Source organism: Odocoileus virginianus, chromosome 31, assembly GCF_023699985.2.
Source record: "Odocoileus virginianus isolate 20LAN1187 ecotype Illinois chromosome 31, Ovbor_1.2, whole genome shotgun sequence".
In the NCBI taxonomy this organism is placed as follows: Eukaryota; Metazoa; Chordata; class Mammalia; order Artiodactyla; family Cervidae; genus Odocoileus; species Odocoileus virginianus.
Window position 1 is genome coordinate 27636313 of NC_069704.1, and position 14870 is coordinate 27651182.

At 39.4% G+C, this 14870-nt stretch overlaps 1 protein-coding gene across 15 annotated transcripts in view; it reads left to right on the forward strand.

Moving 5' to 3' along the window:
• Positions 1–328: 328 nt before the first annotated feature.
• Positions 329–14870, forward strand: part of CDC14B (cell division cycle 14B) — a 130056-nt gene continuing 115514 nt past the window's right edge. For 9 of the 15 annotated variants that reach the window (XM_070459486.1, XM_070459493.1, XM_070459487.1 and 6 more), the window contains exons 1-3: positions 7696–7806; positions 8947–8973; positions 14204–14285. In XM_070459486.1, coding sequence (XP_070315587.1) covers positions 7711–7806; positions 8947–8973; positions 14204–14285 — 205 coding nt within the window. In that variant the 5' untranslated portion in view covers positions 7696–7710. Of the gene's footprint in view, positions 578–7695; positions 7807–8946; positions 8974–14203; positions 14286–14870 lie in introns of those variants that run through there. The other 6 variants (XM_020898940.2, XM_070459484.1, XM_070459488.1 and 3 more) reach the window with 5 other exon arrangements.

The window sequence follows — 14870 nt, forward strand, 5'->3', positions numbered from 1 at the left end:
GGCCCGCTGTGCTCCGGCTCCTCGGCTGCAGCGTCAGTGGCCGCGGTGGGCGCGCGCGGTTATCCCAAGCAGCTCCAGCCGCTGGCGGCAGCACCTTCGCCTCGGCCGCGCCAGCGGGCTGCGGGCACCTGGGGGCGGGCTTGGGGGCGCCGGCAGCGGCAGGAGGCGCTGTAGCGAGGGCTGCTGCGCGGGTCCGGCGGCGGCCGCAGGAGGGAGCGGGGCAGGCGCGGTGGGCCAGGCCCCTCCTCCGGCTCTCGCGCGGCCACCTCCCGCCGGGCTCCGCCAGCGCCTGCCGTCGCCGCAGCGCCGCTCCGCGCCCGCCGCCCCGAGCGCCCGCGCGCGGGGTTGGCGGGGGCTTCGGCGGGGTAGTGGGCGCGCGAGGCCATGGTCGTGGTCCCCTGACGGGCCGCGGCCGCCTCCATGAAGCGGAAGAGCGAGCGGCGGCCGAACTGGGCCGCCGCGCCCCCCTGCTCGCGGCGGTGCTCGTCCTCTCCGGGAGTGAAGAAGAGCCGCAGCTCCACGTCGCAGGAGCTGCACCACCTGGATCGGCAGGACGATCTGTACCTGGATATCACCGGTGAGCCGGCGAGCGAGAGCATGGCGGGGCGCCTGGGACGCGCGGCACCCGGCTCGGGGGGTCCTAGCCCACCCACCCAGGGCAGCAGAGGCGTCCTCCCAGGGCCCGACTGACACGCCTCCACGCCACCCCCTAAAAGCACTAGTCGGCCACACCCCCTTCAGGAGCCTGGCTCTGGGAGCGCCCCCCTACCCCGAGTTTCCATCTGCGTTTGTTGAGAGCTGTAACTTTATCTGTTTTGCATCCTCCTACCCCAGCAGGATGGCCCGAGGGTCACCTTTCTAAATTGCTGGCGTCTGTTCGGCGCCTCGGGATTTTCCTAAATTCGAGTTGATACCGCCTCCCCGTTTGCAATCTCGGTTGGCCCTTAAGGAGTCTGAACCTCCGAATCACTCCAAAGAATTCCCCGAGCGCGCTGAACGCTCCGGCACCGGAGCTGCAGTGTTTATTTGGCGTTTGCCAAACCTCCGCTGCTCTGTGGGAAATCCCGTCTGGGGCGGCGTTCCTTGGCCGGGCGCGGAAGCCAGATTCTCGCCTTGGTCCTCATTGCACTCGTCCTCTCCCCAGCGCGCGCACTTGCACACCCCAGACCTCGGGATAATTCCCCTGTCTTGCTTCTGGAAGGAATGTCACGTTGATGGCACTTGAACCGGTCAGTGTGATGAGTGCCCAGAGTTGTCACTTCGGAGAAATTGCAGGTAGAAAAGCAGCCGTTTGATAGCTGCTTTATTGTTAGTGCCTCTTCTACAATTCCTGAGGACTTTATAAATCCAATTTGGGAGCCGTAGGGTTTGCCAGGATTGACCCTGAAGCTTGTGGAAGGCGTTAAATGTGATGGTGTAGGTGGAAACGCTTTGTAAACAGCCCAGCTTAGTCTACATTTTGAGGGAATTTTCAGTCTGTTTTCTGTGGCGTGGAGTGTGTAAACCTCGGTGTGTAGGGTTTTTATTGATGTAAACTGTTTCCCGCTCATAGCCTTTGATAAACCAGGTGAGCGGGAGTGGTCAGAACATTAATTTAGAAAATGTTCAAACACAGAAATTTATTAGAAATTTTTTTTTTTTTTAGATTGTTAGGCAGTTGGAAACTAAGGTCCATTTCACAGAAAGTGGAGTGTAGAGCGGAAGGTTTCTCGGCGTTGAATGAAAGACCCCTGGGGACTGGAGGAGGCGGGAGGAGGAAGGGGTTGCGGTAATTCACCTGCCCAGCTCCACCTTAGCGCCTGGCGCTGTAGGAGGTGAAGCTTCTTGCTTAGGCTGCGCCCAGGTCCCACTGGTGTGCACCGCCGAGGAGATGGAGATGGACATGGCCCGGGTGAAGGACCCGCACAGTCCTTATGTATATCTCTTCGAAGGACCTTATTGAATAGCATTTGATTTTAGGACAAGTAACACTTACTTGGGAACACTTCCTTGGTACAGAATTCTTAATTCCAAAGGTAAACAGGAGTATTATATGTAGAGAAAAGTTGGCCTCAGCAACCGGATGTCAAAACCTGGAGGCAGCTTACTCTGCTAGTCTTTTGTGAATTCTTCTAGAAATAGACTGGCATGTTTATTTACATGTATACGATCTCTACCATACCCAAGCACCGCAGCGTACAGTACATTGTTTTACACATTGTTTTCAGTATTTCTTAACAGAAAGATTGTTCTGTATTAGTACGTGTAGAACTGCCTCATTTGGTTTTAGTTACTGCTTAGGCCAAAAGAGATATGAAGTATAAAACCATAAAGTGGGATATGCGGATTTAAATGTATACATATACACCTTTAAATGTCTATGTTTAAAAGGAAGTTTCTGTTGGCAAAGTCATTGGAGTAAATTGTCCTTCTTTATGGAGAAAAAAATGCAGCGTGGCTTGCTTTCCTGAGGTAGTGATCAATGAATTAATGTCAGAAGTTATCACCAAGCAGAATATTGAGGCAAGAATTGGTGCACCATATATAATCACAATACTCTTATTTAGATTACAAGCCCAGATAACAGAAGGGTCCAATCTCAGTAAGATTAACCCAGGGGGTTAAGGAAATGAACTTCCCCTCGAATTCCTCCCTGTGTCTCTTAGTGACAGTCTTGTCTTCCTGGGAAAAATGATACTAAATCAGCTTGTTTGGGTGTGATAAGTAACTTAGGATGCAAAGTGGGGATTTCTTTTTATTGGGCTTGTAGGGAAGGCTTGAGACCTCATCCTCAGCAAATGGCAACCTGGTACCATCCTTCTCAATTTGTTTTTCCCTCAGTTTTCTGAAAATAGTGTATGCACATTTTTAACGTCAAAACAGATGTATAAATGTAATTAGTCTCCCTTTCTGGTAGCATCTTCTTTCCCTTCAGTTTTCTACTCATATTTAAGTTTCTGCAAATTGTGCCGTACCAGCAGAGTGGTTCTCTCTCTCTTTTTTTTTTTTTTTTTTTTTGCGCTCCCTTCCCATCCCCACAAGAGTGGTCTTTTTACTGGCTCTTTTTAATGGTTGCATATTGTTGCATTGTAGGGCTTCCCTGGGCAGTAGTAAAGAATCTGCCTGCTAATGCAGGAGGAGATTTTAGTTTGACCCTTGGGTTGGGAAGATCCCCTGGAGAAGGAAATGGCAATCGACTCCAGTAGTCTTGATTGGGAAATCCCATGGACAGAGGAGCCTGGTGGGCTCCAGTTCATGGGATCATAGAAGAGTTGGACATGACTCAGCGGCTAAACAACAAATTGTTGCATTATATGGCTTAATTGTCATTTATTTAATGCTAATAAATAAATGGTTATTTGGAGGTTTTCCAGTCCTTACTGCACACAGCATCAGTGTGCTTATCTACCTACAAGTGTGACTATGTCTGTAAATGTGAAATGGCCAGGCCAAATTTATATGGTTTTATCCATTTGTGAGCGAACTTTTAGGGCAATTATGAATAATGCTGCTACAAACATTCACATACAAGTTTCTGTGTGGACATTTGTTTTGAATTCTTTGGATATATACCTAGGAGTAGAATTTCTGGATCACGTGGTAACTCCATGAACTGCCAGACTTTTTTCCAAAGCAGCTGTACCACCAGCATTCTCACTAGCAATTATCAATTATTCCACATCTTCACCAATACTTGTTATAGCATTGTGAAGATTCTTTCCCAGTGGGGTTGGTTTGTAAACATTAATATACATTATTCTGCCCACTCTGCCTTTAAATATATTACTTTTAATTTTTTTAAAACTTTGATCCCTTGACATTTTGGTTACAATCTATTTTATCTGTAAGCTGAATTCCCATAGATCCCAGCATATTTCATGTGTGTACATTTAACATGAAAGCTTTAATTCTATTTTTGCTCCTCTGTCCTTTGTTATATGATCACTATTTGTCTGGCCCACCTCCTCGATAAACTGGGCACTACTCTTAGAAGGAGCAGATTGACCCAGGTTTTATTCCTAAGCAGACCCCATCAACCTCTCATTAGCCATTCAGTCAGTTTCTGCTGTATGCAGTGGCATGAATTTTATTTCAGTGAATCATGTGAAAGAAACTAATATACATTAATGCTAAAGAGAAACTGAGTAAAGATAAGATCCTAATGAGTTATCAGTTAGGAAGCAGGAGGAAGAAGGGAAGTGAGAAGGGCTTTTAGTTGAATTTGGAGCTAGGTATCTAGATGAGAGAAAGACCCAGGGAAAAGGTGTTGGACACAGTCAGGCTTTTTTTTTTTTTTGGCCACAAGGCTTGTGGGATCTTAGTTCCCCTACTTGAATTTCCTAGATCACCAGGAAATTCCCCACAGTCAGGTTTTTTATTTTCCTGTGAAACAAAATTTAAAGACTATAACATTACTGCATAATCTCTGTGTTTGATAATTTATAGAACTTAATAGTTGGTACACATCTTCGATTTATTTTACTTTAAAATTTTTTTCCAGACTAGTAGAGAAAATTGACAATAATTACTGCCTTAAAAGATATTCTTGGTGGTTTGTCTTAAATTGAAGAAAAACTTCTTTTCAGTGTCTGCCATTGTATTCTACTGTTTAAAGAGTATATTGTAATGGTAAATAATTTTATTGGAGAAGCTCTAATTGAGGTCAGGGTTGTTATTTAAAAGCATTAATTAATGGTGTGTTGGATACTCATCAAATAAAATTGAACAGATACAGCACTGCTCCTCCCCCCTTCTTTTTAGGATTTTAAAAATCATGCTAGATATCATTAGACAGGGAAAATTTATTCATTAGTTCAAGAAGAATTTATTGAATGCTTACTGTGTAAAATAGTCATGCATATTCATTGTTTGCAGTGATAGAAGCATAGTTTTCTTAATAGAAAAGGAATGTTGTTAACCTGGGACACTGATTAAAGAGGAAATAATTTTTCTTCAAGAGTTTCATGTACTAGGTTACTGAGTTTTAGTAACTGAAACTCATCAAAGTGTAATGTTCATTTTTCTTCTTATTCATGACATGTGTATACTTACTCTGTGCATAGTGTGAATTTATTTTCTTGATTTGTGTACTTGCTTATTTCTTCAGCATCTTTATTTCTGATGGTATCATGCTAGTCATCTGCTTTGAGTCTGATTGTTAGGCAAAATAAAAAGGCAGACAACACACTTTCACTGTTGCTGCCACATAGAGTGTTTGGGCATAAAGATGAAGGGAAAGTAGAATAACTGGGTTACAGAGACAGTATTAATGCTAGGAGTTGACAGTCAACACAGATTAACTGCTCTGTGCCTTAGAATGAGAATGGATTTCCCCAAATTTCATCAGGATTGGAGAGAGCTAGAAGGAAACCACTTGGTGGATTTTTAGGATGGAAGGAAGGCACTGGTTCATACCAGTGACATTTCTTGGATATTTCTGAAATGGTCTCAGAGGAACTCTGAATTGACTGGACTGGTGTTTTCTGGAAGATTTTGAAGAGATTACCTAGAAGTTTCACAATTGTCCATTTTTCCCTTTGAGGAATTCGAGATGTAATTTTGGCCAAATTGATGCAACTTCTTTTTGGGAAAGTCTTGATTATTTGCTTTTTATTCTTTCTGACAGATAAAGCTGCTTCACAGTTATATATAAATGATTTATTGAACCTCTAGTTATTCCTCTGCTACTTTGGTTGGTAGGTGATGCAACATAAATAGTATTTATAAAGTTGTATTTAGAGAAATGAATAATTATCTAGTAAACTTGGAAAAATAAGCAAACTCAGTACACAGTTCAGGGCCTTCTGAGCTCATGCTATTAGGTTGGTACGAAAGTAATTGAGATTTTACATTGTTGAACTTTCCTGCTTGATACTGGAATATATTCTTAAATGTGGTTATGTTATACATCACTTTAATGTGCATTTCTTGCCTTTTTTTTTTTTTTTTGCTAATGACTTATTACTTGCTGTTTATTTTATACTATGGAAATTAAAAGGCAAATTTAAGTGATTTTCTTATTTGAGTTCAAAATGGATCACAAAGCAGTGGAAACAACTCACAACATGAACAACGCATTTGGCCCGGAACTGCTAATAAACATACAGTGCAGGGGTGGTTCAAGAAGTTTTGCCAAGGAGGCAAAGCCTTGAAGATGAGAGGGCTGGTGGCCGGCCATTGGAAGTTGACAACGACCTATTGAGAGGATCATCAAAACTGATCCTCTTACAACTACATGAGAAGTTGCTGAAGAACTCAGCGTCAGCCATTCTATGGTCTTTGGGCATTTGAAGCAAATTGGAAAGGTGATAAAGCTCGATAAGTGGGTGCCTTAGGAGCTGACTGGAAATCAAAAAAATTGTCATTTTGAAGCGCTGTCTTCTCCTATTCTATGCAACAACAGCAAACCATTTCTTGATTGACTTGTGCCATGTGACAAAAAGTGGATTTCATAGACAACTGGCAACAACCAGCTTAGTAGTTGGACCGAAAAGAAGCTCCAAAGCACTTCCCAAAGCCAGACTTGCACTGAAAAAGGTTGTGGGCACCGTTTGGTGGTCTGCGGCCGGTCTGATCCACTGTAGCTGTCTGAAACCACTACATCTGAGAAGTGTGCTCAGAAAATTGTTAAAATGCGCTGGACAAAAACTGCAACACCCACAGCCGACGTTGGTCACCAGAAAGGGTCCAGTTCTCCAAGACAATGCCTGACCACACACTGTACAACCGGCGCTTCAAAAGTTGAACAAATTGGGCTATGAAGTTTTGCCTCGTCTGCCCTACTCAACCTCTTGCCAATCAACTACCACGTCTTCAAGCATCCTGACAACTTTGCTTTGCAGGGAAAATGCTTCCACAACCAACAGGAGGCAGAAAATGCTTTCCAAGAGTTCATCAAATCCTGAAGCACAGATTTTTTATGCTACAGGAATGAACCAACTTATTTCTCGTTGCAAAAACATATTGATTGTCATGGTTCCTATTTTGTTTAATAAAGATGTGTTTGAGCCTGTTTGTAGTGATTTAAAATTCACAGTCTGAAACCACAATTACTTTTTCACCAACGTAATACTTTGCAAGTTGGCCATCATTATAGCCCTAATCTTCCAGATATTTTATTCCTCCAACATGTAATGAATACCTACTCTGGCAGGCTTCCTGCATCCCTACCTTGCCCCCCCCCCCCCCCCAGTGCTTAAAATAAGTTACTGCTGGAGATAGTCCCTGCTCTCATGGAGGTTATGTTTTCTGCCTTACTTGAGAAAATAGAACTTGGAGGATTTGAAGGAGACCTAGCCTGTAGGGGAACCATAGTATGGTTGAAATCTTTGGGGAAGAAAAACTGATGGTAGAGTTTTTAAGGAGCTGATTCTAGCAGTTAGGCTCAAGGACACCAGGGAAAGTTGGTGTCTCCCCACTCAAGGACGGAACACAGCTAGATTGTTAACGACCTTTTGGAGCCTGGATTCTCTCATCTGTTTAAAAAGTCTGCAGAGTTGTTGGGAGAATGAAATGAAAGGGACGCATGTTAAGTGCCTGGCCTGGTGCCTCCATGACAACCAGGGCTCCTAAAATGGTCTCTGGTATACCAAGTGTGGCAGCAGTGGGCAAGGCAGGGGTCACAGCGGGCATGCGGAGACAGTCACGGTTGGGAGGGTTTCAGGCTCAGAATGAAACATTTCCCTCACACGTGTGCTTGCACAAAAGGTTCGGTGACTCAGAACAGTGAAAATGCAGTGTGCTCCTCGCTCTGCTGCTAAATGTGATCTTCAGGGCAGAAATGCTCCAGATGAGGCTGGCTCAGTATTTGTCAGAGCCGCGGAGGAGGTTTGGCGCCGCGTTGATAATCTTCTCTGCCTTGGGAAAAACGTTAACGGTTTCGCTTTAAAGATTTCTTGTAAAAGGAAGAGTGAAATAAAACTCTTCTGAGGCTATTGTTATGTATTTTTATTATACTAAAGAGTTCATATATTGCTTACTATTAAATCACAGCTAAGTTTCCGGGGGTGGGGGAGTTCTTCATAAAAAATGCAAAGACCTCATGGGAGAGCCTCAGGTAGAAGGTTATTTAAAGTAAATTATTTACTGATGAAGTACAAATTTTTCAGAGTGGCTAACTTAAATCTCGACTGTGCTCTGGTACCTGCATTTTAAAGAGTATTTCACAGATCCAAAAGCTATGATACTGATATACTATGGAAATCAAAAAGCAAATTTAAGTGATTTATACTTAAATCACCACTTGACATTGGTGGTGTTCTTGGCAGACAGGGTGTTTGTTTGTTTTGGGTAAAACAAATTACCTTTCAAGAGGCCTTTCTAATGTTTAATGTGTGGCACAGAAACCTAATTTATTTGGAAGGGGTGGGAGTCAGAAAATAATATAAATAAGATAAGAAATGATAGCTTTAAATCTACTTTTTTTTTTTTACTACACTGGGAAAAAATAATTTTAGTAGTCAGTATTTTGTTTTTCTTCCCATGCTAGCTACAGAATATTTTTGATCTTAGTAAGTCCTTTAAGGCCTTCACATTAAAATTACTTTTATAATTGTCTTTAAATAAAGGAAAACTTGGGTAGATTGGTTTATCTCTCTCTATGTCAAAGCCGGGCCTCACTTAGTGAGGTAAGTAGATGCAGGGGTTGCTGAAGGTGAAAAGTGGAGAGATTATATTGAAGACAAAGTAAGTGGTGCAGCAGGAGATAACCAATTTTCAAATACTGTTTCTTTACATTTTTTGATTTTTAGCCTCCAAGATTGTTTAGTCTAATTTATTTAATTTCTCGAAGTGCTGACTAATGTATTAGCCAGGGATTAATTTAGAAAACAGTTTCCAAAGTGAAGTTGATTTTAACTTCTGAAATACAAGGTTATTTAACTGGAATGTGTGCATCTCATCTGGATTCTCGAGTTTATTTGAAAGTTTTAAGCCCTTCTCTCTCTCTCTCTCTCTTTTTTTCTATAGCTTTTCATGGATACTGCTCCAACAAAGGTATTCAGATCATTGACTATACTTTGCAGTTCTTTGATGATTTTAAAACTGTAGATTTAACCTGTTAGTTGTGACTCTTGATTCCATCCCTTCCTGTTTGCTTGTTTTAATTTTAGTCTTAGGTAGCAGTTTTAGTTTTCTTTATCTGTAAAGTATCTTTCGTATGTTTACAACTTATGTTGAAATCTGTCTTTATATGAAAAGTTTTGTTGGTTTCTGTGTACAGGTAATGCTGGAAGTAGTTTCTGTGATATTTTGTTGGGTTAATTATGAATGCTATGTTTTGGATGGTAGATGTTTTTGGTAATACTAAATTTTTATTTAAAATGAATCTTACTTTTGTAGGCATTTGCTGAAAGGATACTTAGAATGAGTTATTTAACAGCTGTTCTTGATCCCCACCCCCCTCCCCCCCTCCGCAGGTTAGTTATTTCTTGGCATTTCTTTGCTTAGTGGCCAGGCATATATCTTATAGTGTTTGATAAGAGGGAAATCTCATGAAATGCCAGCTTGAACTTTGGGAACAGGGGAGTTCTTTTATATCCTATTTTTTAAAAATTTAAAAATATTCAGATTCCTTTTGATTTTCAACTACAGTTATTTACCAAAAGAACAAATCTGAATGGCCAATATATTATTTTCAGTTGAACATTTTCTGACTTATTCTCTTCATCTTTTATTCAGCTCCTTTCTTAGTATCATTCATATTCTAGAGGAGCAGTTCTGTTAGAGTTCTTTATTCACCAGTCAGTTCAAAAATTTGGTCCAATTGTCTTTCAGTCTGAAAAGCTGAACAAGTTAGGCAGAGTAAATTTGTTCTAATTGCATAATATCACATATTTCATTTCTCAGATAGTTTACTTTTATACCATTAAAATTTGGTTGACAGTGTACTTTTCACAAAAGAAAAACATCTTGTTCCTGATGCTGATGATATTTGTTGTTCCTTCAAGTTCTAATTTGAAAGTAAAATTACTTTCTTGGCACTGCTATGCAATTTATGATATTGATCTTTTTATATCCAATCCATAATGCTATAATATCATTACAGATTATGAATTCTGCAAAGTCCTTTATTTTAGGATCATCTCAGCTGAATCATTCTCTGCATTTTGCTCATTTATCCTCATTTGTATTCGTATAAGTTGTGCTATGGAATTTATTCAACAAATATTTATTGAGCAACTGCTTTGAACAAGGCCCTGGGCCAAGTATTACTGAGGAAGGGAGGAGGGGATGTGAAGATTTATTAACAACATGCTTGTTATCACTGAAAGATTGAGAAAGGAATATATTCTTAAGTCATTATCTCAATGAAGACAGGCAATGAAGGAATAAGTCATCATTAAGTAATTTTGCTCTTTAGATTTAAACAGCATTAGTTTTATAGAAACTTGTGATGGAAGTGTCACTTGATAATTCCTGCACAAAGTGAATTATTTTTTTCAATATGTGGTGAAAATGATCTGTCTTATGGTGTCTTTCTCTTGCGTGTTTTTAACCTTTAAAAGAAACGAGAAAAAACTTCATTTTGGTATGTAACTAGTCATAATATATATATAAAATATGAATATATGCATGTGGTTAACAATATACTGAAAACTATATCTACTAAAACAGCTAAAGTAAAAGGTCTAGATTCCAGTTAATTCTGTATCTCTAATTTGAATGTCAAAGTATCACATAGGACATAATTTAAAATGAGATACTTTGTTTTATTTTAATATCTTATTTATTGGTAAAGGAGATAATTACAGAGCACCTTTTAAGTTAATTATTGCTTAAATTAAAGGCACTAAAGATGAAGATGGCTAAATATTTTAAGAACTAGATTTGGTGTGTGTGACTTAAACTGAAAAACATTCTGATTTTCACGTTCTTTTATAGGTGCTGGGGAAGAATTGCTTTGACTTGAATGTGTAACAGAATTAACATTATGATTTTACATTTTGGGAGCTGTTCTCAACTGCTCTTAGAATTTTATATTGTACTATTGTCATTAGCTTTTTGGAAGCACCAAGTGAAACAAACATCTTAACGTGCATTTATTTCCTTTTTGACAATAAACTCAAAAAAGCTTAGAATTTAGCTAGCAAACACAACTGAGTTTGGTATTTTAACCCCACTATTATATTCTAATTTGAAACTACTGTTTTTTTTTTTTTCTGGGTTGTATTTTTCTTATCTTTCTTATTTATTTTTTAAATTATGAAAATAAGATAACACATTTACAGGCAACTTGGAAAATACAGAACAAAGTTACATATAGTTCCACAGTACATTATAACTGTTTTAGTAGATAAATTAAGATTTTTAGTTGGAGTTTCAATATTAAACTCTGAGAAATGGATAGAATGAATATACAAGAGAAGTAGAAGAATATAGTAGACCTGAAAAGCATTATGAACTAATTGGACATAATTAAGATTTATACAGTTTTCACACAATAGTAGGATGCAAATTCAATTCAAGTTCCCATAGACTATAAGCTAAGAGACACTGGAACATATCCAAAGACATAAAACCAGGTGCAGAAATTTCATGCTCTAAAAGTATTGAAATCATACAGAGAGTGTTTTCTTATTACTGTGGAATTATGTTAGAGATCAGTATCAAAAGATACTTGAAAATGACCCACATATTTTCAAGTGCAGTGTGACATTTACCAGAAGAGATCTATGGCCATTGAAAGTCTCAATAAAGTTAGAAGACTGCAAAAACATAGAAAGTGATGGCAGAAAGGAGAGCATTTAAATGAGAAATTAGTATCAAAAATAAGAAGTTAATGTCTAAGATATTTTTAAAACTCCCATGTGTTTGGAAATTAAATGTCTGCTTTTAAAATGAGGGGTATATCTAAGAAGCCATAACAAGGAAAATTGGAAAATGCTTGTAATAGGATAAAAATGAAAAGAGAATTTACCAGAATTTGTTACATGCAGCTGAAGCTGATCAATGTAATTAAATACAATGTGGAGTCTTGAGTAAGGTATGAAAACAAATAATGTACACTGGCATAAAATTTTGTGAGATTTGAGCAAAATCTGTACTTTAGTTAATAATGCTATATTACATATTAATTTTCTGTTTTATTATTTTTTACAGCATAATATTTCTTTATATTCTCAGAATTGGATTAGAAGTTTCAAGGGTCATTCAATTTTTTTTTTTTTTCAATTTTTTTTTTTTAAATCACTAAGACAGAAAACTTTCTAGACTTTTAGCAGTAATACTAGATGCCAAAATACATGGAACTGTATAAAAATTTTGAGTGAATATAAATTTTAAATATAGCATTCTATTTACACTGAGTCAAATAAGTGGAATCAAAATGTAATAAACTTTTTAGTTAGCAAAAATTCATAAGTTTTTAAAAATATATACATATTTTATATATTTACATATATAAAGAACATTAAAAAAAGAAACAGACAAATTGGAAAACATAAACTAAATGAAATGGGAGCACTGAATATGAAGTAGAAAAAATGAAACTAGATAAAAGATCATCATATAGTCTGGGTGTTTTTAAACATGGCTGTTTCTTAGAAACACATCTGGAGCTTTGAAGAAAAACAGTCCCGGGTATTTGTATTTTTTAGAAAGTTCCAAGATAAGTCTGACTTGTGTCTGGATTTTAAAAAGTGATTACAGGTTTTTCTATTAAATGCTAGTTTCTGTGATACAGAATTCTATTATTTTCTATTGACCAATCATGATAGTTATTGCATTAAGGAAAAATCACAATAGTAGAAGACTTTTATCAGTTTTCACAATCAATAGCCTCACAAAAAATAAAAGATCATTGTAATTGCAAGCCATGATGGAAACATGATTAACCTAGCTGTATAAAATAATCACATACAGTTTGGGGGATTAAGTAGTGTGATGTGGTAAGTGGAAGTGCATACATGTAGATGTTTTCATCTGCCCAGCTAGTCTGTCTTTTGGTTCCTGCATTTAATCCATTTACATTTAAGGTAATTATCAATGTGTATAATCGTATTACCATTTTTTAAATTGTTTTGGACTTATTTTGTGTAAGTCTTTCCCTTGTCTTGTATTTCCTGCCTAGAGAAGTTCCTTTAGTATTTGTTGGAAAGCTGGTTTTGCGGTGCTGAATTCAGTTAACTTTTGCTTGTCTGTAAAGCTTTTGATTTCGCCATCAGATCTGAACGAGAGTCTGGCTGGGTAGAATATTCTTGGTTGTAGGTTATTCTGTTTCATCACTTTAAATATATCATGCCGTTCCCTTCTAGTTTGTAGAGTTTCTGTTGAGAAATCGGTCGATAACCTCATGGGAGTTCCCTTGTATGTTATTTGTTATTTTCCCCTTGTTTTTAATATTTTATCTGTCTTTAATTTTTGTCAGCTTGATTTGTCAGTTTATGTCTTGGGGTGTTCCTCCTTGGGTTTATCCTGCCTGGAATTCTCTGCTTCCTGGACTTGACTATTTCCTTTCCCATGTTCGGGAAGTTTTCAGCTGCTATCTCTTCAATATTTTCTCAGGTTCTTTTTCTTTCTCGTCTCCTTCTTAGGCCCCTGTAATGTGAATGTTGGTGTATTTAATGTTGTCCCAGATGTCTCTTAGGCTGTCTTCATTTTTTTCATTCTTTTTTCTGTATTCTGTTCTACAGCAGTGATTTCAACCATTCTGTCCTCCAGGTCATTTATCTGTGCTTCTGCCTCAATTATTCTGCTGTTGATTTCTTCTAGTGTGTTATTCATCTTGTTTGTTCTTTAGCTCCTCTAGGTCTTTGGTAAACATTTCTTGGACCTTCTCCATTGTTTTCCCGAGGTCCTGAATCATCTTCACTATCATTATTCTAAGTTCTTTTTCTGGAAGGTTGCCTAGCTCCACTACATTTAGTTGTTTTTCTGGGGTTTTATCATGTCCCTTCATCTGACACATAACTTTTTGCTTTTTCATCCTGCTTAAGTTTTGTAATGTGGTTTTTGTTCTAGCTGTGGGATTGTGATTCTTCTTCTTCTGTCTGCCCTCTGATGGAGGAGGCTAAGAGGGTTGTATGCGCTCCCTGATGGGAGCGACTGGCAGATGGAAAAACTGGCTCTTGCTCTGGTAAAACTAACCCAGTTTTCTGCTGTTGGGTGGGGTTGTGCTCCCTCTCTGTTAGTTGTTTGGCCTGAGGCAACCCAGCCCTGGGCTAGGGCTCTATGGTAGGGTCAGTGGGGACCTCCAAGAGCACTTATGCCAAGGGGCCCCTTCCAGGACTGCTGCTGCCAGGGAGCCTGTCCCCAGGGTGAGCCACTGCTGACTGACGCCTCCACGGGAGACCCTCCAGCGCTAGCAGGTAGGTCTGGTTCAGTCTCCTGTGGGGTCACTGCTCCATTCCCCTGGGTCTTGGTGCATGCAAGATTTTGTTTGTGCCTTCCAAGAGTGGAATCTCTGTTTAACCCAGTCCTGTGGAAGTCTTGTAATCAAATCCTGCTGGCCTTCAAAGTCAGATTCCCTGGGGATCCCCATTCCCTTTGTTGTCCCCAGGCTGAGAAGCCTGATGTGGGGCTCAGAATGTTCACAGCAGTGGGAAAACTTCTTTGGTATTATTGTTCTCTCGTTTGTGGGTTGCCCACCCAGCGGATATGGGATTTGATTTTATCATGATCATGCCCCTCCTAACTGTCTTGTTGCAGCTTCTAATTTGTCTTTGGATGTGGGGTATCTTTTTTGGTGGGTTCCAGTGTCCTCCTGTCAATGATTGTTCAATAGCTAGTTGCAAATTTGGTGCTCTCGCAGCAGGAGATGAGCGCACATCCTTCTACTTGCCATCTTGAACTGGAAATCTAACACAAAGTCTAGTTTTAAACTATTGTGACTAAAAAGACTTGAAGTAAAAATCCACTCAGAATATGTTTGAGTGCATTTTATAGTTTTCTTC